The sequence below is a fragment of the Filicampus tigris genome, chromosome 5 (assembly GCF_054856515.1).
Source record: "Filicampus tigris isolate MCC_2025a chromosome 5, RoL_Ftig_1.0, whole genome shotgun sequence".
NCBI classification, from domain to species: Eukaryota; Metazoa; Chordata; class Actinopteri; order Syngnathiformes; family Syngnathidae; genus Filicampus; species Filicampus tigris.
In genome coordinates, this window is record NC_141221.1 from 6,176,168 (window position 1) to 6,202,889 (window position 26,722).

A 26,722-nucleotide genomic window follows, 5' to 3' on the forward strand; every position below is an offset into this window, starting at 1 on the left:
GTGCTGTATTTTCTATCGATATGATTTACGAGTCGAGGCACTGATATATCCTACGGTATCGGATGCACCATCGTCGTCGCTCGTCTGTCGTCATCTGTAGGCGACACGTGTTAACGTTCAACAAGGAAGCAATGAAACGCCGCTTTTAAGGCGATTTAAAACATAAAGACGTGCTGTTGCGGCCATGACCATGGACGTGACTTTCTTGGGGACGGGCTCGGCCTACCCGTCCCCTCACCGCGGCGCCTCGGCTCTGGTGCTGCGCAGCGAGGGAGACTGTTGGTTGTTTGACTGCGGGGAAGGGACGCAGACTCAGCTGATGAAGAGCCACATACGAGCCGGTCAGTCGGGGTCGTTCTAACTTCACTACCACTCTTACAAAGTACAACTACTTACTACCTTCTATTTACAACGCATTCCTACCGAGGAACTCCTTTTCCTCCTGCTAGTACTACCTACTTCTACTGCTATGGCTACTTGCTGCTGCTACTACTACTATTTTAACTTCTGCTAGGTACTACTAGTACAATCTTTTTCCTCTACTCCACTTACTACTACCACCACCACCACAAGTACCACCTCCCCCTACCACTAGGTATTTACACTACTACTTCTACTTGGTGAGCTACTACTCACTCTTTTCCCTCCTCCGACTAGTATTACTACTACTACTGCCACTGGGTATTACTATCTCTTCTTTTTCCTCCGACCACCAGGTACTACTGCCTCCACCACCACCTCTTTCTACCACTAGTATTTCTTACTAGTAATGCTAGTGCTACTACTAGCACTTCACAAACACACAAGAACTTCTACCTGCTATTACTACTAAAACGACCTACTAAAACGATGATGAATACCACAATGCTGCTATCACTACTACCGCCACTACTAATACATTTGCTAGTAAACTATTAAACGCTTCAAAAAATTGTAGACATCGTATACAAGGGATGGGTAACTTAACACTGCCTAACCAAACGTGTGAGTATCCTGCATATTAATGGAGAGAAGAAAAGTGAACTTCTACTTGTACTGTTACTTCGCACGAGGGGTACTCAAGGACCGCCAATAAAAGAGGAAATCTGAAATGCAGATGAAAAAAATGTCATCAATTTATGAAATTAACAACACAAAGATGCCACAACATAGTGCAAAAGTAATACTTTTATTGCATTGGTGCAAATATGACGTATTGTTTCACACTATTTTCTCACACTAAAGTAATATGTGTGTCTTAGGTCGCATCAGCAAGGTCTTCATCTCTCACCTTCACGGCGACCACCTGTTCGGTCTTCCGGGCCTCCTCTGCACCATCAGCCTCAATTTGACCTCCGATCCCCAGCCTTGCGTCAAATGCGTGGACGTGTTCGGGCCCCGCGGCCTCCGCCATTTCCTGCGGGTGACGCTGGGCCTGACGGGCTCGCAGCTGCTCTTCCCTTATGTCGGTGAGCATGCAGCAAAAGTCGCTTATTGTCCATTCTGAATTATTTTCATACTCTGAATGTTGCTCTGTGTATGCAGTTCATGAACTGGAGCCAACACAAGACCAAAGTCCAGAGGAGGGTCAGCTCAGTCTTGAGGTTTGTGTTCCTTCTTGATTTTAGTACAATCAAACAACTAGTGGGCATGCTGGGAACATATTCTTGAAAAAAATGTGTTTGGGTTGACTTCCGTTTAAGGGCACAACAATTATTTTCTCCATTTTTTTCTGGTACAATTAAGTTGACTTGTGCATATATAAATAATAATAAAAAAAATGTTTTAATTACTTTTAATAATGTTTGGTTTCAAATACATTAGACAAATTGATTTTTTTCTTTTTTCTATATATTTTTCAATTGTATTAATTAGTACACAGCATTTGAAACGAAATTGGGATTTTTTTAAATTCATGTTCTAAATACATTGTCTTTTATTTTTATGCATTTTTAATGAATTACTATGTTTAGATAAAACAATGAAATATTTGTATGTGACTGTATTACTTTAAAATTTTAAATAAAAAAATTATGTAAGGTAAAACATGGATGAATAGTTTTTTTTAAATACATTTTATTAATTTGTGTTTTTTAAACTGATTTTATAGATATTATTTACCCATTGTAAAGATTGTAGGAGTTGGTCTAATGTAGCGTTTTAATTCGATTTAATATCATCACCCTCCTAAAAGGCTGGCTTAACTCTTTTCTTTTTTTTTTTTTTTTTTTTTTTTTTTTTTAGAAAACACGAAAAACTAAACCAAATTCTGATGAAATTATATTTAGCAATAATTTTATTTCAGGGGGTAGAATTGACTGATCTGTTAAACTAAGGATGGAGCCGATTTTAGCAGAGGTAGCCAACATCCTGAGATGTTTAACGCTTTGGTTTTTTTTTTTTTGTTTTTTTTGGGTCAAAATGTAACTTAGTCCATTAATTTAGGACGGTCTCAATAGTCGAGTGCAGAAAAATCTTTAAGATGAATCAAGGTTTAGTTTTACATTTCCAGGATGGTTACAGCCGTGAAAGCAGGCTTAACCTCCAGCACAAACCTCCCAGAAAGTGAGCTTCACGCATTGATAGAAGACTCACAAAGTAGTGCTTGGGCGCTAGTGTAAGTAAATGTTATCTATCAGTCTTCATGATGTATGAAAAGTAATATAATATAAAAGTAATCATTGCCATATAAACCTCTGAGATATGTATTAAAAAAAAAAAAAAAAAAGGTTTTATTGCAGCCATGAAGTTAAAACCCTCTCCTGAATGATGACCAAAAATGGCCAAAATGGAGTTAGCTGTGGAGAAGAGTGTAGTGTACTCCTCAGTTACTCACTTAATATACCGATTATATAAATTCCTGTTATTTTGTTACCCACGCTTTCTGGATATTTACTGTGTGCAGTAAATGTGTTCTTGGTCCGTAGATGACCGCAGAGCGCGGTCCTCCGCTTCCTCAGGAGCGCCCCGGCAGAAACATCTCATTGGACGTCTCGTCCGACACTTACTTGCTGTTTGAAGACGACAAGTTTGTGGTGAAAGCCTTCAGGTTGTTCCACCGCATTCCCTCTTTCGGATTCTGCGTGCACGAACGCGACCGACCCGGGAGACTCAAGACGGAACGACTCCAACAACTCGGTACGCCACTGCCTCTTTTTGGCACAACTTGAGGTACACTTCTTTAGGCTCAAATAAAACAAAGAAAAACAAACAAAAGGATCTACAAGATCAAATGCAAATGTATTGAACGTCAAACTTACCGGTAAATACAACTGAACTGTGCTTTGGCACTGATTCTTTCACAGTCCACACTTTGGGAATCACTGAAATAACATATTACAATAACGTATTTGAACCAACAAACCAAAAAAAAAGTATATATATAATTTTTTATTCAACACCCCGCCCCCAGAAAAAAATAAATCATAAATGTAGGGAGGACCTCATGAAAACTAAGAAGGAAAAAGGTTCCCCAACACAAGAGATGTGTCGATGAAGATAATATTGCTCACATTCTACTAGTTGGGGTTGTAAACATTTAGTTGGTTGTTGCTCCTCAGGCCTGAAGCCAGGTCCTCTGTACGGGCGCCTCAAAGCGGGTCACCAGGTTCAACTGGAAAACGGGCGAGTGATTTTACCCGAGGAGGTCCTGGAAGAGAACATTCCCGGGAGGAAGGTGTGCATCCTGGGGGACTGCAGCTCGGCGCCGGGCGACGGCCTCGCCGTCTGCTGGGGTGCCGACCTCCTGGTCCACGAGGCCACCCTGGGCGAGGCGCACGGCGACAAGGCGGCGGAGCGCGGACACAGTACGCCCGGGATGGCGGCAGCGTTGGCGCGGGCCTGCGGGGCTCGGAGGTTGGCCTTGTATCATTTCAGCCAGAGGTACAAACCCGAAAAACTGCACGGAGATGGAGATGGAGACGACGACGACGACGTCTTGGCGCTTGGACGTCAGGCTGAAGAAGTTCTCCGCGGCGACAATGTGGAAGTCATTCTGGCCGAGGACTTTCTCACCATTGACATTCCTCTTCGCAGAGCCAAATCGTCTGCACCATAAACGATTACGTTCTCGAAAGACACGAGTGAGTCATTTCACGAGGAAGGCGATGAGGTCTTCCAAGATGTTAATGCTGACTTCTGATTGACATTCTCAGAAAGTCACTCAAACAAAAAGACTTTAAAATGTCATCATGCGTGATGGCAGCAAACCTCAAGAGTGCATTAAGGCCTAGATGCGCCAATCCGACACCGTTAAGCGTCGGATTGATGTAGCGAACGCCGTCGTAACATCGGCGCCCGTCAGGAAGTGTCTGGCGGACATTTCAGCTTGTTGAATCGGCGTCGCCAGTCGTGACATTTGATCACTCTGATTGGCTGTTAGTTAGCAAATTAGCGCTCGGGGCACAAACGGGAAGTGACAAATGCGGATAAACAGTGAGCACGCCTTTGCTGTCTTAATCTTCTTAAAAGTACAAGAGCGAGGGTTGACAATGTAAGTATTTGACGATACGGTGTCAAGAGTGTGAGGGTTTTCTTCGAGTGGGAGTTCATCATTAGCAAAAAATATAGCTGAATGCATTCCTCACGTTTTTATAATCAGCCCCCGGCCAATAGCCGTCCGGTTGGCTTTTTCTAACGATGAGGAATAGTGACTACCGCCGCCGATGGCACGGAGTGGTATTACATCTCACGCATGCACAGAAGTTACTTTAATGCTCAGCGTTGCTGTCTCGTTTTGGTGTATTTTTCCAGCGCGACGTGCCTACAGTCGACCCGACGCTTCCTAGTTGGCCAACGTCGGATTGGTCTATCTAGGCCTTTAGACTTCACCTCAGACAGCCTCTTTATCATCATGATCATTGACTTTTGCTTCTTTGTTTTGTTAAAAACATATTTTGAAAATAAAGACAAAATGTTGCTTTTGATTTTAATGTAAAAAATAAAATAAAATGTACAATGCTGGTATTCTTTTTATACTCTTCGTATATTTTTTTTTAATCATCCACAAAAATATTTTGTGATTTTTATTATTATTTTTTTTTGCATTTAATTCTATTTCATTTGATTAATTTGTAAACACTAAGATAAATGTGTTTTCTAGTTTTACTCAATCAAATTTGACATTTTAAAAAATACATAGTCTGTCAGTTACTATTATTTTTCCCTTTTTTTTTTTAAATTCACCAAATCTGATTACAAAATAATTGTTTTTCCTTCCCATATGGAATGAATGTCGTGTTATGAAATGCGCTATATAAATAAAATCGTATTATTCATTTTATCCAGTGTTTTTAACATCAACCAGCCGAAGGAAATTAGCCTTTGGCGATAATCTTGCATATTTACATGGACATGTTCAATAATATGTTTTGTCGCTTTTCAAATAAACTCAATTTGAAACCCTACTTCTAAACCCTAACCCTTGTTTGAAGCCTTACTGCTAAACCCTAACCCTAGTTTGAAACACTACTTCAAAACCCTAACCCGAGTTTGAAACCCCACCTCTTAATCCGAACCCTAGTTTGAAACCCTAACCCTAATTTGAAACCCTACATCTTAACCCTAACCCTAGTTTGAAACCCTACTTCAAAACCCTAACCCTAGTTTGAAACCCTAACCCTAGTTTGAAACCCTAACCCTAATTTGAAACCCTACTACAAAACCCTAACCCAAGTTAGAAACCCTACTTCAAAACCCTAACCCTAGTTTGAAACCCCACCACTTAACCCGAACCCTAGTTTGAAACCCTAACCCTAATTTGAAACCCTACGGCTAAACCCTAACCCCGGTTTGAAACCATACTTCAAAACCCTAACCCTAGTTTGAAAACCTACCTCTTAACCCTAAAACTATTTTGAAACCCTACATCTTAACCCTAACCCTAGTTTGAAACCCTAACCCTAATTTGAAACCCTACTGCAAAACCCTAACCCTAGTTTGAAACCCTACTTCAAAACCCTAACCCTAGTTTGAAACCCTAACCCTAATTTGTAACCCTACTGCAAAACCCTAACCCTAGTTTGAAACCCCACCACTTAACCCGAACCCTAGTTTGAAACCCTAACCCTAATTTGAAACCCTACGGCTAAACCCTAACCCCGGTTTGAAACCATACTTCAAAACCCTAACCCTAGTTAAAAACCCTACCTCTTAACCCTAAAACTATTTTGAAACCCTACATCTTAACCCTAACCCTAGTTTGAAACCCTAACCCTAATTTGAAACCCTACTGCAAAACCCTAACCCTAGTTTGAAACCCTACTTCAAAACCCTAACCCTAGTTTGAAACCCTAACCCTAGTTTGAAACCCTAACCCTAATTTGAAACCCTACTACAAAACCCTAACCCAAGTTAGAAACCCTACTTCAAAACCCTAACCCTAGTTTGAAACCCCACCACTTAACCCGAACTCTAGTTTGAAACCCTAACCCTAATTTGAAACCCTACGGCTAAACCCTAACCCCGGTTTGAAACCATACTTCAAAACCCTAACCCTAGTTTGAAAACCTACCTCTTAACCCTAAAACTATTTTGAAACCCTACATCTTAACCCTAACCCTAGTTTGAAACCCTAACCCTAATTTGAAACCCTACTGCAAAACCCTAACCCTAGTTTGAAACCCTAACCCTAGTTTGAAACCCTAACCCTAATTTGAAACCCTACTACAAAACCCTAACCCAAGTTAGAAACCCTACTTCAAAACCCTAACCCTAGTTTGAAACCCCACCACTTAACCCGAACCCTAGTTTGAAACCCTAACCCTAATTTGAAACCCTACGGCTAAACCCTAACCCCGGTTTGAAACCATACTTCAAAACCCTAACCCTAGTTTGAAAACCTACCTCTTAACCCTAAAACTATTTTGAAACCCTACATCTTAACCCTAACCCTAGTTTGAAACCCTAACCCTAATTTGAAACCCTACTGCAAAACCCTAACCCTAGTTTGAAACCCTACTTCAAAACCCTAACCCTAGTTTGAAACCCTAACCCTAATTTGTAACCCTACTGCAAAACCCTAACCCTAGTTTGAAACCCCACCACTTAACCCGAACCCTAGTTTGAAACCCTAACCCTAATTTGAAACCCTACGGCTAAACCCTAACCCCGGTTTGAAACCATACTTCAAAACCCTAACCCTAGTTAAAAACCCTACCTCTTAACCCTAAAACTATTTTGAAACCCTACATCTTAACCCTAACCCTAGTTTGAAACCCTAACCCTAATTTGAAACCCTACTGCAAAACCCTAACCCTAGTTTGAAACCCTACTTCAAAACCCTAACCCTAGTTTGAAACCCTAACCCTAGTTTGAAACCCTAACCCTAATTTGAAACCCTACTACAAAACCCTAACCCTAGTTTGAAACCCCACCACTTAACCCGAACCCTAGTTTGAAACCCTAACCCTAATTTGAAACCCTACGGCTAAACCCTAACCCCGGTTTGAAACCATACTTCAAAACCCTAACCCTAGTTTGAAAACCTACCTCTTAACCCTAAAACTATTTTGAAACCCTACATCTTAACCCTAACCCTAGTTTGAAACCCTAACCCTAATTTGAAACCCTACTGCAAAACCCTAACCCTAGTTTGAAACCCTACTTCAAAACCCTAACCCTAGTTTGAAACCCTAACCCTAGTTTGAAACCCTAACCCTAATTTGTAACCCTACTGCAAAACCCTAACCCTAGTTTGAAACCCCACCACTTAACCCGAACCCTAGTTTGAAACCCTAACCCTAATTTGAAACCCTACGGCTAAACCCTAACCCCGGTTTGAAACCATACTTCAAAACCCTAACCCTAGTTAAAAACCCTACCTCTTAACCCTAAAACTATTTTGAAACCCTACATCTTAACCCTAACCCTAGTTTGAAACCCTAACCCTAATTTGAAACCCTACTGCAAAACCCTAACCCTAGTTTGAAACCCTACTTCAAAACCCTAACCCTAGTTTGAAACCCTAACCCTAGTTTGAAACCCTAACCCTAATTTGAAACCCTACTACAAAACCCTAACCCTAGTTTGAAACCCCACCACTTAACCCGAACCCTAGTTTGAAACCCTAACCCTAATTTGAAACCCTACGGCTAAACCCTAACCCCGGTTTGAAACCATACTTCAAAACCCTAACCCTAGTTTGAAAACCTACCTCTTAACCCTAAAACTATTTTGAAACCCTACATCTTAACCCTAACCCTAGTTTGAAACCCTAACCCTAATTTGAAACCCTACTGCAAAACCCTAACCCTAGTTTGAAACCCTACTTCAAAACCCTAACCCTAGTTTGAAACCCTAACCCTAGTTTGAAACCCTAACCCTAATTTGTAACCCTACTGCAAAACCCTAACCCTAGTTTGAAACCCCACCACTTAACCCGAACCCTAGTTTGAAACCCTAACCCTAATTTGAAACCCTACGGCTAAACCCTAACCCCGGTTTGAAACCATACTTCAAAACCCTAACCCTAGTTAAAAACCCTACCTCTTAACCCTAAAACTATTTTGAAACCCTACATCTTAACCCTAACCCTAGTTTGAAACCCTAACCCTAATTTGAAACCCTACTGCAAAACCCTAACCCTAGTTTGAAACCCTACTTCAAAACCCTAACCCTAGTTTGAAACCCTAACCCTAGTTTGAAACCCTAACCCTAATTTGAAACCCTACTACAAAACCCTAACCCTAGTTTGAAACCCCACCACTTAACCCGAACCCTAGTTTGAAACCCTAACCCTAATTTGAAACCCTACGGCTAAACCCTAACCCCGGTTTGAAACCATACTTCAAAACCCTAACCCTAGTTTGAAAACCTACCTCTTAACCCTAAAACTATTTTGAAACCCTACATCTTAACCCTAACCCTAGTTTGAAACCCTAACCCTAATTTGAAACCCTACTGCAAAACCCTAACCCTAGTTTGAAACCCTACTTCAAAACCCTAACCCTAGTTTGAAACCCTAACCCTAGTTTGAAACCCTAACCCTAATTTGTAACCCTACTGCAAAACCCTAACCCTAGTTTGAAACCCCACCACTTAACCCGAACCCTAGTTTGAAACCCTAACCCTAATTTGAAACCCTACGGCTAAACCCTAACCCCGGTTTGAAACCATACTTCAAAACCCTAACCCTAGTTAAAAACCCTACCTCTTAACCCTAAAACTATTTTGAAACCCTACATCTTAACCCTAACCCTAGTTTGAAACCCTAACCCTAATTTGAAACCCTACTGCAAAACCCTAACCCTAGTTTGAAACCCTACTTCAAAACCCTAACCCTAGTTTGAAACGCCACCTCTTAACCGGAACCCTAGTTTGAAACCCTAACCCTAATTTGACCCTAACTTCTAAGGCCTAACCTTATTTTGAAGCCCTACCTCTTAACCCTAACCCTAATTTTAAACCCTTTTTTCACAAAAAATGCCTTACATGGTCATTTCTTTTTTCCACAAAAAACGCCTTACTATATTTTACTTACGCTTACTATAAACCCTTAAGGCCTAGATAGACCAATCCGATGTTGGCGAACTGTGACCGATGCTTAGTTTTAAAATTCATGAATAGTAACATTTTAAATTCTTAAAAAAGAAAAAATACAAGCATATGAATTTTTCCAGACCTTTTATTTCTGGATCTGTACACAAGGTATTAAAGTACAACAGAAAATACAAAAAAACGTTTAACAAAATGAGTAAGAAGAGAGCAAACAAATGACAAAAAACAAACAAACAAAAACACTTCTATGTACAATTATTATAAACAATAAAGATAACGTCTGTTCTGGAACATTTCTCATAATGATGCCTTTTTGATTGTCTAGAATTCTGGATATAGTTTTTCTGTAGGGGTTTTATTCACAAAGGTATTCTTGTTTTTTAATTATTTTTTAAATGTAAAATGACTAAAAACATAAAATAAAATTTGCTTCGTTCCGGCTTGCGCGCACACGCACACACACACTCGTACATCAATAAAATATCACATTTTTCCAGAGTTCACAGGGTGGTGGAAAAACAAAAACAACCACTTCTAAAATGGCCTTTTACATTCTGACAAGTGTTTGTACAAACCACAGAGTGAAATAATAAATAGCACTGCACCGCTACCCACCACCTACTGCATTTTTTTTTTTAAACAAAAAAAACAATACAAGAAACAAAAGTACAAAATGTCATCTCCCAAAGAGCAGCAGACATCCCTTTACCATCGAGACAAATACAGGAAGATTTCTTTTCTCCTCTCTTTTATGTTAACGCTAATGACAAGAATAATCAGAGGTGGCATTTTACAGTCTGGAGAAAGGGGCACAGAGAGAGGGGGGGGGGGCATGCGGGGATAAAGCTTGCCAGAGCATCTTCGCTTAACTTTTGGAGGGAAGAAACATAATACAGTGGAATCAATGAAGGTCAACGCCCTAAACGAAATTGTATTTGGAGAAAATTGTACGACTTTAACTCAATGAGCATCTCGGGCTCTTGGCTTTTTCTTGTGATGCCACATTTGTAAGAATAGCCAAAGGGGGTCGAGGAAAAAAGCACCCAAAAAAAAAAACGGTGTTTTTTCAGAATGCCAACAGTTTGACTCAAACCATTTCAGGTGGTTTCAAAACATTCAGGAATTGTGTTCCACGTTGGAGGCTCCACTGTATAAAGGGAGAAAAAGAAAAAGCCAAACAATCGCAAGTCAACCAGTATAATGCAAAAAAAAACCCCTCAAAATTCTGTACATATCTACAATGTATGGCCATTTAAAAACAATAAGCTTTGTATGCACACAAATTGACAGTTAGAGGTCAGGTAATTAAACTTTAAAGGCTACTTGCTAAATTCTTATTTACATTAATGATGCCATGGAAAGCATGAATGAGTTGCCCCAAGTGCGCGCATAACTGCCAACACACACGCACAGAGTGTCATGTACAGCCCCTGAAATGAACCTTTCGCGTGGCACAATGCATAGATACGTGAAGACCCTCGTGCTAAAACATGGTGGCTCCAAAATCACTTTCTGCTCCACATTCAACACACACACGCACGCAACACAAACACACAGAGCAGTGCAAGCATCAAACTTAATACTGAAATTCTTGGAAAACACTACCAAAAAAAAAAAAAAAAAAAAAAAAAAATTCACATGTGACCTAAAACATACAAAACTCTTAAAAGTGTCAGTGTGATGCTAATTCTACCAAGTGTTTAAAAAAAAAAAAAAAACGATGCGCAATGCCATTTTCAACATGACGTCATTTCTGGCTTTACGCTAACATTGCAAAGAACCCCCCTCCCCCCACCCCAAACAAAACAAAACATCAACTATGACATACTGTTTAAACAATATTGTTTTTGATGCTAACATTGCTAAACATGAGCTACGGCTACCTGGGTGAACAAAAGTGGCGGGAAGATTGTGTTCCGGCCAGAATCGAACAAATTGAAACGTCAAAAATAGTGGTTAAAATGCAGTTTTGGTTCATTGTTGTCGTGCAGTCGGAAAACAAATTAGAATACTAAATAGCAGGATTATTGTACAACGCAAACTATGAGCGAAGGTCTTTCAAATCCAATCCGAATTTTGCTCCATGACAAACTATGCAGGCCAATTAGAATATTTACAAAACATCAAAACTCACGTAATTTTATGTTAACATGTTTTTAAACAGTGAGCCAATCAGCACATTCAAATGACATGCTGTTTATGCCAAGATTGTGATTAACCACCAAGGTTCTTCAGGGAATCAAAATTTCGAGAAATTGTGGCCAAAACGAAGTACAAATGATGAAAATGGGAAAAACAATTAAGGACAACTGGATTTTAAGCTTTGCAAGTGCACCAGTTAAACCTCTGCTAACTTTGCTAACCCCTGTGATGAGGACATTTACACAGATGAAAACAAAGAACTACAACTGGATTTTAGAGAAGTGCTCCAGTTAGCCAATTAGAACATTCTTGATGAATGGTAGCCAAAATAATGACTGACTGTTGGATATTAAACAACCAGGTTAAACGCACAACATTATGACCAAGGCAGATCATTTCTGCGCTTCTTTAAGTGTCAGTCAGTCTTTTGGGACTTAAGCGTGCTAGTTGTACAATTATTATTATTATTATTTTTGTCATTTGCGGATTACATAGTGCACAGGTCTTGCGTCATAATTGTGCGGCACCCCCCAAAAGCAAATTAGTTGAAGTCTTCATGTTTCTCGCCAAATGGATTGGTTCCTTTCATTTTGTCAGGAAATCCATCCTATTTTTTTTTTCTTTTTCAAAAGATATAGTTTTTTTTTTTTGGCCAACCAAATCCCTTTATAAACATTTGGTTGTTACTGTTTTCCATGACTTCTCATTTCAATTTTGTTGTTGAAAAACAAAATAAAACGCAGGGCCAATTGCCATGATATAGTGCCACTTGTCATAACGGGTACAGACAAATCAGAACAGGTAAAAAAAAAAGCTAGCAACATGTCTTCTGCTACGTACCAGTAAACCGAACACTGATTAAAAAAAAAAAAGAAAAAAAAAAGTACCACTTTAAATAAGCACCTTCTAAATAAGATGATTTTGGCAGCGGAAAAGAATGGCAGGGTGCTGTTGACCACACTGTACATGGACGTTACCATGGCGACAAAAAAAAATGGCTATTATAAACTCTTGAGAGAAATCAAGATTTTAGTTCTATATGAGAGACATCACTGATGTCATAGTACACAAAAAATAATGAAAACAAAAGTATATTTCTGTACATATATATATAGCGATATATATAACATGAGGTCAGTCTTTTATGTACACACCCAAAAAAGGGGGAAGGAAGGAAGAGGATGAGGAAGATCAGTCGGACTGAAGAGCCGCGGCGTGCTGCGCATGGTGGCGCGCGTGCCCGCCCAAAAAGCCGTTGGGCTCGCCGAAGTCCGTGACCGACACAGCCATTTTGGCGCCGGATATCCGGTGGTGGTGCGGCGCGGTCCGGCGCGCTTCAAAGTCCACGGCCAGGTTGCCCACCGAGACGTCGCCTATGAACGAGTCCGGCAGCGCCATCTTCAGTCTCTTGGAGGGCCGCTCGCATTCCTTGGCGACGCACACTCCGCTCAGCTGGCCCAGCTCCGAGTGGTAGAAACCGGCATCCAGCATGTTGAGGCAGTCAGCGTCGGCACCGCTCGCCGGGAAGCCCAGCGACTCGTCGTGGTTGAGGGAGCTGCGGTGGAGGCTCTCCAGTGGGGGGAAGCTGTACGAGTCCAAGCACGTCACCTCGGCCGGGCTGCACACCGTCGCCACGCTGTTGCTCAGAGCTGCAAAGAAAAGAAACAGATGATTTCAATTCAAAGAGAATTGAAAATTTACACACACACACAAAAAAAAAAAACCCACTTATAAATCTGTTTATAATAATAAAAAAATACATAAAATACACACACGGGAAGTCCTCAATTTACAAACGAGTTCCGTTCCTACACTGGCAATGTAATACGAATTTCCACGTATGCCTGATTTCACAGTTAACGTCGAAATTGACGTGAAAATACTTTGTGTAAAAAAAACGAAAATACATAATAAAAATAAATAAGTAAAAAATAGTAAAAGTTTAAGATGCTGTACTTAAAATGACTGCTGAGAGGTAGATGGAGAAGGTGAGGAGGGCAAAAAAGGCAAAGATACTGCCGGCGCGCAAACAGACACGATCGAGACACTCTGCGCATTAGGGGTGTAACGGTACACGTGGGTGTATTAGTACGTTTCGGTATGGCATGTTCGGTTCGGTCGACTTATTAGCGCGAGCTTACGCACGGGAGCTATTGACAGTTGCATGCGGGGGAGGAGAGTGGCGGCACAAAAGTAAGAGCCAGAAAAGAGCCAGAGCTCGAATGTCCCCCCTTACACTGCGGTTTCCTGTTTGGGAACATTCTGGCTGTCCCGTTAACATCGCCGATGGGGAAAAGTACGTGGTTAAGCCCCAAAATTGTGTGCCGACATTGCTACATGAGATGGGCGGCAGGTAGCACGTCTAACATGCACGGCATCATCCGACTGAATATTTCTTAGACGAGGGAGCAAAAACGTCAAACTTAAATAGCGAGATTTATCATATTGTAGCGTCTTCCAGGAAGACGCCGTCAGGCGTAGTTTAATTATCACGTCTTTATTAATCCAAGTACAACTGCTCGCGCTCTTCTTTCTCCGCTGCTCCACTCGCTTGCCGTACGATGCATTCATGAACGTCGGAAACATCACTACTCAGCAACACACAAATCCGACCACAACACTGATAGCCCAATTCGTTACAATATGCTGTTGAACATTCAAAGATTTCAATGCCTAAAAAGTGTATACAATTTCATAAAGACCTTTTAAAGTTACTGTATTTTTTTCATTATAAAAATAGTTTTAATATAGTTAGTAATAATTGTAACTGTTATTGTATGTGTCATAGGCTGTTGCTGCTGAGCGTTTAAAGATTTCAGTGTTTTAATTTACAAAATTAAGAGATCTTTATCGTTGTGTATTTTTATTCTGGTGTAATTTCTTAGAATATCACCCGAATGGTTCGCTTTAATTTATTTTATTTTATTTTTTTTTTAAAAAAAGGACATTACTTGTCATCTTTTCAAAATAAACATTTCTTTTTTTTTTTTTTAAATCTGTTTTTTTGTACTGAAAATATACCAAACCTTAAAAAAAAAACTAACCGAAACATGATTTAGCGTACCGTTACACCCCTACTGCGAATGGTCAACCGCAAGGAATGCTGGTCTTTGTAGTACATGAAGTGCTTAGTCTGTGACTTTTCTTGTCAAAGGCCTTTTTGGTTCCCCACACTCTGGCCTCCGCTTCCACAAGTAGAACCAACTCTTGTCAAACACTCAGGTCGTCATGGTGACGTAACATTGGATCTGTTGTGATTTTTTTTTTTTTTTTTGAATGAATGAATTTTTGAATGGAAAAGAAAACATTTTAAGCAACCAAATTTTGGGAACGTGGAACAGCAAAAAAAAAAAAAAGTAAGAAACGATCAAATATTACAGGATTCTTAATGTGAATGTTCGGTGGACTGGATAAAAGAACGGGGCGGACCATCTATAAACGTGAGCTGACCCAATCAAATGTGTTTTGTTTGCATTACTTACTAATTTCAATTGTCTAATTGGGTACAAAGAGATGCAGTGTGTACCTGTGAGGTCACTGGCAGTGATGGAGTTGAGCAGGCTGAGCTGTTGATCGGTTGTGCTTTCCATCCTTCCTCCTCCTCCTCCTCCACCTCCGCCGCCGCCGCCACCCGAGCACACGGACGACGAGCTGTCCACGGCCAAACCCTCCGCTTCGTCAACGAGCCGGTCCATCAGGTCTCTGGGTACCAAAACGTGAGGTTTTTGTTTCATATGAGCATTGACATTTTTGTCGGAGCATAACTGCGCCGTGGACGTCTACTTACGTGACACCGGGATAGCTGCTGTACTTTTTCTTCCCAAAGCGATTCTGCTGCACAAAGAAGTCGAAACGCTCCGACTTCTTCCACATGTAGTAAAATGCTACGCATTCCGCTACCGTTCGTGTTGTCACCTGAGGTGGTAAGAAAGCCATAAAACAAACCGGTTATGCACCAAATCAGCTTTTTTCTGTCACCACCGCAGCAAGACTCACTTTGTGTTTCTGAATGAGGTGGAAGTTCTTGTCATACATCTGCAGAGCATGTTCAAAGTTCTTGCACTCCTCTTCAGACCATGGGGGCGATTTTTCTGGAAGCATCATCAAAACGACAGCTTCATATCAACGTCAATGTTAAAGATGCTTTAGTTTTGTTTAAAAAAAAAAAATCTAGTTAATTAAGATGAACTAAATCTGGCAAACTAGGTCTGAGAATTTTTAATGTATTATTTCAGCATGGATATCTGCTTAATTGTTTCCATTTATACTTGCCAAAATTCAACATCTTAACTTCCCAGGGAAACATTGCACCTATAGCTATAGCCTGTTATAACCTATCTATCATATACTATATTTACACAATTAAAGCCTTCATATTACAGCCATATATATAACCTGTTCATTGCCTACATAGCCATAATTTATATTCATGTGTATAGTCCTCAAACTGTGTATATCTGTCACATATCTATATATTGCTGAAGCACTTCTAGATGGATGCAAATTGCAACGAAAGTTGAATTCTATTCTTTATTCATTGGCAACTTAACAGACATTTTCCACCCCTTTGCAATTACTTCAATTCATGTAAAGGCATTTAAGTTTTTTGTCATGCACGACCTGTTGACTTGTCTTACCTTTCGAGGATTTTAGTTGGCTACAGTATTGCTCAAGCGCCTCATGGGTGTTGTAGTTACACTTGACGAGCTCAAGCAAAGCCTGTGTGATGAGAGTTAAGTGGTTGAGAAAAAGCCTATGTCATGATTTGGACTGGAGTGGTGATCACATGGCTAAATAATGTTAAATGGGGAGTAAGTACAGCAGTGGTATCGATGGAAAAAGCCATATTCCCTCACATACTGGACACTCGGAGTAATCCAGTTTTGAAAAATAGATGCCCTCCTCTTGCCTTGTAGAATATGTACCTTAGCCCACATTTCAGTAGGGTTGAGCACCGTGAATCGGGAACCGAGTGGAACCGGGACTAGCACTTCGGTTCTCGTACCACAAAGGTGTTATAAATGTTAAGCGCCGCTTAGGAAATAACACTTCTTCCAGAGAGCTTGTGTCACGTGCTCAAAACGAAGGTAATAATTGGACAAAGAGGAGATTGCTTATCCTCAAGTGTCCATATGGTTCGTCATACGAACTGAATTTGTGCATTGAAAATTTGAATTTTCACTTGTGAAACTGAATAAAAAGTCAAGCGAACAGAATCTGTGAGAAAAGATTTGAATTTGCAAAACTGAATGTGGGGAAAATATACAGAATTGATTTTTTAGTGAGGAATTTAAATTCTATAATTCAAATTAAGTTGTATTAAAGTAACGATTCTACTTAAACATTGCAAATTTAATTTATGTAATTCAAATTCAATTTTTCAATTAAAGTTTAGCTATTCAAATCTACATCATTCAGATTCAGTTTCTAGTGGCACAAATTTCAGCCCATATATAACCTCCTTAAAATGATGTATACAGCTAACAACCTGCAAAACAGATTTAAAAAGAAAGAGTGTACAATTTAAGAGGAACTGATTTTTTTTTTCTAAAACAGAATATAGAACAAAACAAAAGAAAAGATGCATTTCAACCCAAGGCGTCAGTTTGTGGAATTTGACAAAAATTAAAACGCCTCAGTCCATTTGCATTTTCAAGAAATAAGTAAAAGCGAAAATTCCCCCCCAAAAAAATGATATTGCTACATAAGACATTGACATTTAATTGTTTTGTAAAATCGTTGTTTGTAAGTGTACCTAAATAAATAACTGAAAAATTAAATTTCACATTACGTGTATTGTTAGACAATGTCTAACCACAGTCAGCGTTCCAATCAACAAGATGTGAACGCTCCACAGTGTTGTGTGCATCCACGTTGACACTCTTTGTTCTAACCTATCTGCTTCGGGTGTTGCGATTTCTCCATCCATTTTGTGTGAAAAGACAAATCTAACTACTCCCCTACTTCCCGTAACATTGTGTAATATTGTTCCTAAAATGTGCATATGCCTTTTTTTTTTCTGTCAAGGTCAATTCACACTGTGCATATGAAGAAGTAAACTGACTTGTTCATTGTCTCGAACATGTAGTTTGTCGTGCGTCGCCTTCTCGTCCGTTGTCCGTGACACCACGTCGGTCAGGAAGCTCCTGACCTTGCTCTCTGACAGTGTGCCGGGGCTCCACATTAACTCATCTTCATCATCATACACTGCAAAACAAAAGAGTAGCTAGCACTGACCAACAGCAATATTGCAAAGTAGGGTGAGTTCACTGACAACAAGAAATGTAGTTACCTTTCTCATCTTCTGTGTAGTGGCAGATGGTGAAAGGAACCTCCGCTTGGTACTCAGTGCCCACCATTATTTCCTTTTTATCCAATTAAAAACACAAATTGAACATTTAATTACTGAAGATAAATGTTTTGATGTTTCAAAACGTAATCTATTATGTACCTTTCTGGAGTCTTCTGGACTTGGACCATCATCATCACACTCAGAATCTTTATCCCCATCGGAGACTGCGTTGGCTGAAGGGATAAATACATTAATTCCACTGTTGCATTTTTTTTTTATATTGCATTTGAAAAGCATTGTTTGGATATATTTGCATTTCACTGGATACAGTGCAACCTCAAAAGTCCAATATCAAAATCATTTTACCATTGGGGCCACACAGTTGGGTAGTGCTTAGCATGTCTGGCTCACAGTTGCGGTTGGAGGTTAAAATGTCACCTCTGTTCCCACTGTATGAAGTTTGCATGTTCACCCCTTGCTTGCGTGTGGGCTCCAAAAACATGAATGATAGCTTCATGGAAGAATGAATTCTCCAGAGGTGTGAATGCATTTCATTGTGTCTGTCCTGTGAATGGATCGGCTCGGACAGTGGTATAGAATATGGATGGATGGGTTTTCCCAAAGTAAATAACTTAATGTTTAATTAATTGTGCCTCGTTAAAGAGTTCAAAAATATCTGATTATAAATGACAATAAAAATAACTAATAAATAAATACGACAAATAAATATCTATATTATTTATTGTATTATTTAGAATGACTTTAATTATACAATGACATTGTTTTAAATAAACATCTTGTAAAAAAAAAAAAAAGTATTTCTTAAAAATATAAATTAAACTTGAAATATAGCTAATAATAAAACATTAAAGATGAGGACGGATAGATTTGTGTATGTTGCTTACATCGAAGTGTTCTGGGGAAGAAATCGGTGGCCTCGTGGGAGGTGACCGAAGGGGTGAGGTCATCCGCTGACGACTGGGTCTCCTCCTCGTAGTCGCCAGACAACAAGTCTTTAGCAATTTCCTCCTAGGAAGAAATGAGTCAGGCTGACCAACGATCTTGTCGGAAATAGTTTACGGAGAGGCGGGTGATGCTCACCTTGTCCAAAGTCATGTCGGGCAGTTCGTCTGTGAGGTCTCCAGAGGAGCTGTCTATACTGGAACCAGCCGAGGCCTCGTAGCGATAAATTGCCAGCAGTTCCTCCAGAGGCATGTTACCCTCCTGTTGAAGAGGATGGAGGGAAATTTTTAATAGTCTGCATTGGGGCTGTGCAATATGGCCAAAATGTCATTTCTCTATATTTTTGCCAGATATTTCGCAGTGAAAACTAAGCATTTTTTTAAAGGAAAAAATAAATATCAATCCAAAAGGATGTGGAAAGTTTATTAAGTTAACTACTCACTAGGGCTGCACAATATATTGAAAAAAATATCTGTATTGCGATATTGACTCATGCACCCATACAATATGTATACCGCAAAGATATGCAATAATTTTCTGCTTTTATCTGAATTTGACTCGTCAGATGCAAACTGAAATGTGCATTGCCATCTAATAGTTGAACATTGTGAAGGATGAATGGTTAACTTTTTTTTTTTTCACGCCACACAACACATCATCCGTATTTGGAACTGTTTATCTTTACTAGGGTCATGCATGGAAAAATAGGTACGGAACAACAAACACTTCTTTTGTATCATAATTTTATCATCAAAGCACCATTGCAGTAAATGTATTGCTCACTGTTAAAATTGATAGCTGTCAAGTTCTAATAAATTTTTTTTTTTTTTTTAAAAACCCTACAATTTCCACATCCTTTTGGATTGATATGTTGTGTTTTTCAAAAAAAAAACAACCTTTAGTTTACACTGAACCCATAGTAATATTGTAGTATCATTAGAGATATCTGGCAAAAATACAGATATGAAATTGTGTCCATATCGCACAGCCCTAATATTGATCCTAAAATTTTGCAGCACAAATGTTAACAAATCCAAGAAATGGATGTTCAATATGTGAGGACTGAGTTATGCGGCATACATCAAAACGTTATTCCATTTCTTGCCAAGTGCGCAAATGCTCCCTTTCAGCCATCGCCGGCCACTGACTACCTGGAAGCATGCTGTTAAGTGTGCAGCTTTACCATTGTTGCAATATACTTCACATATTGTGTTTGCGTAGCTTAGCGGCGGGCGGCTGCACATGTGGGTAAGTCAGCCTCCAAAATGAGGAAAATAGAAATAATTCACAGACGTGATTAGCGATTTATAAAGTTTACCTTCTCCAAATCTGCAATCTCAGAGCTGATATTGCCTCCACCTTCCAGAGATTCTTCCTCCTCTAGGGTCCTCTCGTCATCGTACTCGTGAACTAGCATCTCTGCAGTCGGGTCAAAGTCATGATCTTCTGATGACAAAGAGCCAACTGTGTTAGAAAGAAAGAGAAAGACAAAAAAAAAAAATATTAGCAATATATTTTTTACTGCTTCAACGGAGGGGGGTGACTCAACTAGGTCTGAATACGTTCCATACCCACTGTGTGTGTGTGTGTGTGTGTGTGTGTGTGTGTGTGTGTGTGTGTATATATATATGTATATATATATATATATATATATATATATATATATATATATATATATATATATATATATATATATATATATATATATATATTGTGCACCCCTACTTTGTACAACCCACTGTCAACAAATCAGCACCTAATCTATAATTTTTTCACAAGATGCGTTAATACAGAAAGAGAGCTCTTCGACTATTCCTCTTTGCATAATACGACTATTCCTCTTTGCATAATCTCTCCAAGTCATTGAGCGACCTGGATCCTCCCCTCTGCACTCTCCTCTTTAGCTCACTCCACAGGCATTCAATGGGGTTGAGGGCTGGAGACAGATATCACCACGGGATAAGCTTGAGTCTACGATTTTCAATATGCAAGGACATTTTTCCCATTCAAACAATCATTTATTTTTTGGTACATAAGAAAATGTTTACATGTAAAAACATAATTTGAAACATTTGAAACATAATTATGTAAGTTTCTTTTGGACTAAAAATTTATAAAATTAGTTTTTTTTTTTTTGTTTTTTTTTAAAAGGTGCAAATGTAAAAACTCAAGTATGATTTTCTTGTGTAAACAAACAGTGTGTTGGATATAAATGTATATTAATAATTGTTTTTTACGATTATGCCAATTTTGTTATCGTGGAGTGTAATAATCGTAATTGAATTTCGATTAATTGCAGAGCCCTACTCGACGGCAAGTCGCGCAGTAGATTTTGCCTTACTTGAACCATTTTTAAAATGTATCAAATGAGAAACGCTTCCAGTAGTGCTGCTATATAGAATTATCAAATGTAAGAGAAGCAAAGTAGCCTACATATTTTTTCAAATGTAGATGTCAATCTGAATTAGACGAAAAATCGTCCCAATTAAACGCAATAAACGAGGGATTACTGTATACTTCTAATCTTCTAGGCCACTCCTCCCGGACCGACGTACGGGGACGCCATTAAAAATTTCCTGTTGAGTTAGATTAATATTCAATCCCGTTTTACTACTTCTACTGTCTTTTTTTTCTCTAAATGAAAGTGTGTATATCTGTGTGTGTGCCACACTGGCCCTAAGAGGTTCTTTATTTAATAGTAATATAATAGTTAACTCTTGCTAGTTGAATAAATAGTCAGATTTGAAATCAACGAATAATTATGTTTTTTAATCTTGCTTTCAATATCAATCAAAATACACGACACAATGGCTACGTTTTCATTAGTCATTGGGAGCGGGGCGGCGAGGTTGAGAGCAGGCATAGATGGCAACAATGTAATTTCAGCAAGCCACACAAGGTGTGCATAGTTTTCGGTCAGTTTTCCACCTCAAGAGCCCATTGAGACGAATACGCACAAGGTTATGATTATTAAAAAGAAAAAAAGGCACATGGTGGCAGTCCGGGTGACCTGTCATGCAAGCCACTATATCTGTCTGATATGTGCCTCCCATAAAATAAAAGGGTTGACTTCGATTTACGTGCGTCTTATGTTTTGAGGGCATGACAGCTTGAGTGCTATTTGACCAAACAAAACGCATCCTCCCTCCGGTTAAAATGGTTAGAAAAAGGCAGCGTCCTGCAAAGTCTCAAAGCGTTCACAACATCTGTAAGTGGCCTGGTGTTGTGTCGTTCGAAAACACAAATGAAACTGAAGAGACGAAATGTTTCTCCTCATTTAACTGATGAGATGCCACCAATGCTTGTCCCTGCTGACCCAATTTTTAAATTGGTGGATGTTACATCATATAAACACTTTAGCATGTGTGACGTTACTGACTGGATGTTACTGACTGGACAGCGGAGGCTTTTTATTTATTTTATATATGTACTGTATTTTATCTTTGTAGATGATCGGTTCAGCGTTTAAGAAGTGCAGTCCACAGTGTACAGAATCTGGGGACAGAATTTGAATGACCATGTAGCAGAACGGCTACCACAACCTCTTCATCGAACGTGACAAAAATAATCATGAAAAGTATGGCGTGATCGACTTATCCTAAGTAAGGGTTTAAATTGACCTATTGAGACCAAACATGGCATACAGTTGAGATTTCGCACTTTAAACCAGGCCTGAGCGACGGTGAATTAACATTACATGCGGTATCTCCGGTTTTTTTTGTGGAGGGGGGGGGGGGGGGGTTATTTATTTTTTTAATATTTTTATTAAATTCTCTTGAAAACTTCTTGGGCGACCGTCTGTTTACTTGGGCGGCCCGCATAAGTATTAACATGGTGTGGGAAATACAGCCTATTGTCATCTGTATTTTAGTTTGTGTGATTTCTAATTGATTTACAGATTTGTCAACATCACATTTGTGTGATCGAATTCTATTTTATTTTATTTTTTCAAACAGTTTCCCCACTATGACTTTTCAAAGAGTAACTCCGTTCACCCAGTTAACAGCTATATACGACAACTCATGGAACAACACGCCAGTGCACGTTTTGCATTGTAAACAATTGTTCAGTAGGCTAACCACGATGCTTACTGGATACGCTGACACAATACACATTCCCTTTGGCCAAAAATGATAGTTTTAAAGTTGTTTAAATTACCTGTGTGAAGCAAATAAAGAATTTTTGTTTTTCCTTGCCCTTCCGGGAGTTAAGATCAGGGGCTATCGCTAATATTTGTCAACTGTGGGCATGTGAAGCCCTTTGAGACTTTGTGATTAAGGGATTTATAAACCTAAATTTGACTTGATGCATATGCAACTCACTTAATATGATGACCTCACTTCATAACGCTCTAACTGTCTTAGATATATAAATGCCTCCAAAGTCCCACGCCCATCAATACAATAAAAGACTGCTGTACAATCTCAGCATCCCACTTCACTTCATCCTGCCATGCAGGAGTTATTACTCAAGTTTTTTTTACTAAAAATAATTTTGAAAAGTTACAACTATAGTGGTAAGTTGAAAGTATGTAGTTGTAATTTTATTCTATTGGATGTTTTGCAATAGCTACAGCAGCTACATTATTACTAAAAATCAAGTTCTGCTCATTTGTTCATGAATAAATGTTTTATTTAAATCACGTTTACTTTTTCCCCTCTGCTTTCTCTCCTACACTGGCAAACATGGTTCTGAATACTTGTGTTGATGCTCAGTAAACAGTACACAAATTTACTTAAAATGTTACAACCTGCCAAGGGAGGGACTACAGATAGCAGATACCTCATGAACAACATCCCTCTCCCAGGGGGCTAATGGGTGGCTTGAGCGACTGAGAACATCAAATAAAATGCTGCAGAGGCTTTACTGAGGCGCCGCAGATTTCTGATGTATAGCACTCCTAGCCCGAGTGCAGTGCCATGCCTGTAAAATCCATCATATTTACATGTAAGCACTGTTCTCTTCAAAATAAAATACATATTTAAAAAAATATATACAAACTATACAGTAACATACAGTAAATAAGTTGTATTTGTGATCAGATCGGTGATTGGTTATGGTATTTTAACTCACACATTGGCCGCAAAAATCCTGACTGTGTAAATCCTAATGAACTGGCTTGGCTGTTTATGAAAATGATTTAGAAAGAAATATTTCATCTGGAAAATTAATTTCGTAATATATATAAAAATAATTGGACATAAGACTTGTCTCAAAACTAGTTGTCTCTAAATAAATGTTTCCTTGAAAGTATATGACGGTAAACAAAACATGTTTTCCTCAAAAACATACAGCTTTGTTCTCATACTGGCGACTTCAATCTCACCCAATTCTTTCTCATGAAACTACACAAGTCTTTTCACATAGTACGATTACTTTTGTAATGTACAAGTTTTTCTTTAAAGCCTACAACCTTTGTAATTTAATGCCATTTTTTTGGCCTGCAAATAGACAACTTTCTCTTTTATGTAACATGCATATATAATCTTGAAAAGACAACTTTAATATCGTGACTATGGATTTTTTTAATCCATAACATTTTTTTCCCCCCGCAAATATCCAACACATCTCTCACAATTTTAACCTTGGAATTACACACTTTATTTTTGAAACGATACTAATTTGCAGAAAAATACCCATCTCTTTTCTCATAATATTACAATTATGATCATGAAAATATACGAGTTCTCTCTCAAAAATATGCCACTGATTAGGACTTCAATATAATTGTGGACTTTTTACTCCTAGCAGAGGTCTGAAAAGCCTTCGTAAGTCACCAACATCACTTATAACCTTTTCGTATACGACACTTACCTGGACTTGAACTCCCAATGGAAGCCTGGGGAGGAGGAAAATCACATGATAAATTACAATTGAGTATAAAAAATACACAATAATAATGCTAATACAGGAAAACGTGTAATTAATTCCCAAAATGTGGTCAGAAATGAGCGAGGAAAAGCAGCATTTACCGTTACCTGGTCGACAGTGGGCGCCTAATACGACAGGAGACGTATATGGATACGACATATCGACAAATTCAGTCACAAGATTCTTCAATAAATGGCAACCGAGAGACACGAAAACTTTAAAACAAAAAAATAACAGGGAGACGTTTTGAGAGACGAAGTGACTTTCGTAAGCGACGCTAGTAAACCGGCGAGCTAACACTGCACTGATGATAAACCCTCAAACGTCGACGCATGTAAACATGAACATTTCGTTTGGCGCGGTGTAACATTTGACGGCTTTTGAGTTACCGGTGACGACAACGCGGTGGCGAATAAACGACTTAAGATGACGGTATTTTTTCCACTCACCCCCCTAAAAAACACATCTAATACGATTTCCACCCCCAAGCAAATGTTAAAATTTACGTATCAATTTACACCACCGCTATACCCAAGCAGCTGAGAGCGAAGGAGCAGCGGCCTTGTAGTGAAGGATCCCTCCAGACATTCGGGCACATCTCCGGTTAAATAATAAACATTATTTTTGACGTGAGTCACGCTATACGGCCGGCAAAAAACACCATCTCTCCAATCGCTAGCAAAACAGTGAGAAAACACGACGTGAAATGATAAAAATATTGATTTGAGAGCAATCGCTTCTCCCCTGTTTTCCCTCTTACCTCCGCCATATTGGTACCTTTAGCTAATGAGCCAGTCCTAGCGCAGTACCCGGATGACGGCTCTCGGCCAATCAGAGAACGCGCCGAACGCCTAGGTCGTGACGCCATTCAAACCACCGCAGATTAACGGGAATCCTTTGCGAAATCGTAGATTTACATTAAAATATGTATTATTATTTGTTTAAAAAATGAACAACGAATCTTGGCGTAAAATACGGTTTAAATTAACACCACTGCGAATTCTCGGATAATGCTCCACACGACGAGACTATATGCAACTGGGTCTGTGGCAAGGTATCAACTGGAAATCTACGTCAACCATTTGCACATGGACGTTGCGATTATTACGAAAATGTGTCAAATGCCGACACACGTCGATCATAACATTAGGTACACTTTCACATGCTAATGAGACGCAGTACAAGAGAGGTTTTAAAAATTCCATTTGACATTCTGTTGACCAAAACGAAAAATGCATATTACGTTTATGGTAACCTACTGTATATTACCATATGGTTAGCACGTCCGCCTAACAGTTCAGAGGTCGTGGGTTCGATCCCAGCCCCGGCCTCCCTGTGTGGAGTTTGCATGTTCTCTCCGTGCCTGCGTGGGTTTTCTCCGGGTACTCTGGTTTCCTCCCACATTCCAGTCCCCCGCCTACTGCCCGAAGACAGCTGGGATAGGCTCCAGCACGCCCTGTGACCCTTGTGAGGATAAGCGGTATCGATAATGGATGGATGGATGGATCTATATCTGGATGGATTATATATATATATATATATATATATATATATATATATATATATATGTGTGTGTGCGTATGTGTGTGTGTGGGGGGGGGGGGGGGGCTGTGTGTGTGTACGTCCGTCAAAGGACGCTGGTCAGAGGGCGCTAGATCGCCGCCTCACCACTGACTATGGTCACCACACTACTTGACTTTAAGTTTGCTGAAATTGGTTGCAAGTCAATACTCATGCTGACTTGGGGTGGTGCTCATGTAATGTATGGCAGCTCACGGCCAGACCAGCTTTTAGTGCTAAGCACATCTCAAGCAAGGAGATCGTGGTCGCTTGGTTCGAGCCTTGGGCAGGGCAGAACTGGATGACCACCGTTAAATTCACTCAATACAGACAAGTGTAGACATCACTATTGCTTCTGATTGCTTTCTGTTCCAGCCTCACCCCCCAATAAATAGTCTAGGGTTATCATATTTTGCAGTT

The 26,722-nt window shown here is 39.5% G+C and overlaps 2 protein-coding genes across 6 annotated transcripts; one reads left to right on the forward strand and one right to left on the reverse strand.

Moving 5' to 3' along the window:
* The first annotated feature begins 85 nt into the window (after positions 1 to 85).
* On the forward strand, positions 86 to 5,384 carry elac1 (elaC ribonuclease Z 1). The gene is made up of 5 exons (XM_086030918.1): positions 86 to 341; positions 1,242 to 1,448; positions 1,525 to 1,583; positions 2,907 to 3,117; positions 3,540 to 5,384. The coding sequence occupies exons 1-5, from the start codon at positions 185 to 187 to the stop codon at positions 4,034 to 4,036; spliced, it is 1,131 nt and encodes a 376-aa protein (XP_085887044.1). The 5' UTR covers positions 86 to 184; the 3' UTR covers positions 4,037 to 5,384.
* A 4,199-nt stretch (positions 5,385 to 9,583) lies between these two features.
* Positions 9,584 to 26,135, reverse strand: mier3b (mesoderm induction early response 1, family member 3 b). 5 transcript variants are annotated; one of them, XM_086031504.1, is made up of 14 exons: positions 25,503 to 25,517; positions 24,686 to 24,710; positions 23,654 to 23,794; positions 20,190 to 20,335; positions 19,010 to 19,132; positions 18,814 to 18,937; positions 18,068 to 18,141; positions 17,909 to 17,981; positions 17,681 to 17,823; positions 16,254 to 16,335; positions 15,613 to 15,707; positions 15,404 to 15,531; positions 15,143 to 15,318; positions 9,584 to 13,265 (listed from the first exon to the last, which is right to left on the reverse strand). In XM_086031504.1, the coding sequence occupies exons 4-14, from the start codon at positions 20,286 to 20,288 to the stop codon at positions 12,808 to 12,810; spliced, it is 1,575 nt and encodes a 524-aa protein (XP_085887630.1). In that variant the 5' UTR covers positions 20,289 to 20,335; positions 23,654 to 23,794; positions 24,686 to 24,710; positions 25,503 to 25,517; the 3' UTR covers positions 9,584 to 12,807. The 5 variants fall into 5 exon arrangements, with proteins under 5 accessions (XP_085887630.1, XP_085887626.1, XP_085887628.1 ...); XM_086031500.1 differs by lacking the exons at positions 23,654 to 23,794; positions 25,503 to 25,517 and adding an exon at positions 26,012 to 26,135; XM_086031502.1 differs by lacking the exon at positions 23,654 to 23,794 and having other exon boundaries at positions 25,503 to 25,529.
* Between the last annotated feature and the right edge of the window lie 587 nt (positions 26,136 to 26,722).

Bases quoted from the DNA above. Each gene is read 5' to 3' on its own strand.
- elac1 (XM_086030918.1), top strand. From the start codon at position 185: ATGACCATGGACGTGACTTTCTTGGGGACGGGCTCGGCCTACCCGTCC. The intron at 342-1,241 runs GTCAGTCGGGGT...TGTGTGTCTTAG, and splicing joins GAAGAGCCACATACGAGCCG to GTCGCATCAGCAAGGTCTTC. The intron at 1,449-1,524 runs GTGAGCATGCAG...CTGTGTATGCAG, and splicing joins GCTGCTCTTCCCTTATGTCG to TTCATGAACTGGAGCCAACA.
- mier3b (XM_086031500.1), bottom strand. From the start codon at position 26,092: ATGCAAACTCCACACAGGGAGGCCGGGGCTGGGATCGAACCCACGACC. The intron at 19,133-20,189 runs GTAAACTTTATA...CCTCTTCAACAG, and splicing joins AGATTGCAGATTTGGAGAAG to GAGGGTAACATGCCTCTGGA. The intron at 15,319-15,403 runs GTAAGTAGACGT...TTTGGTACCCAG, and splicing joins AGCAGCTATCCCGGTGTCAC to AGACCTGATGGACCGGCTCG.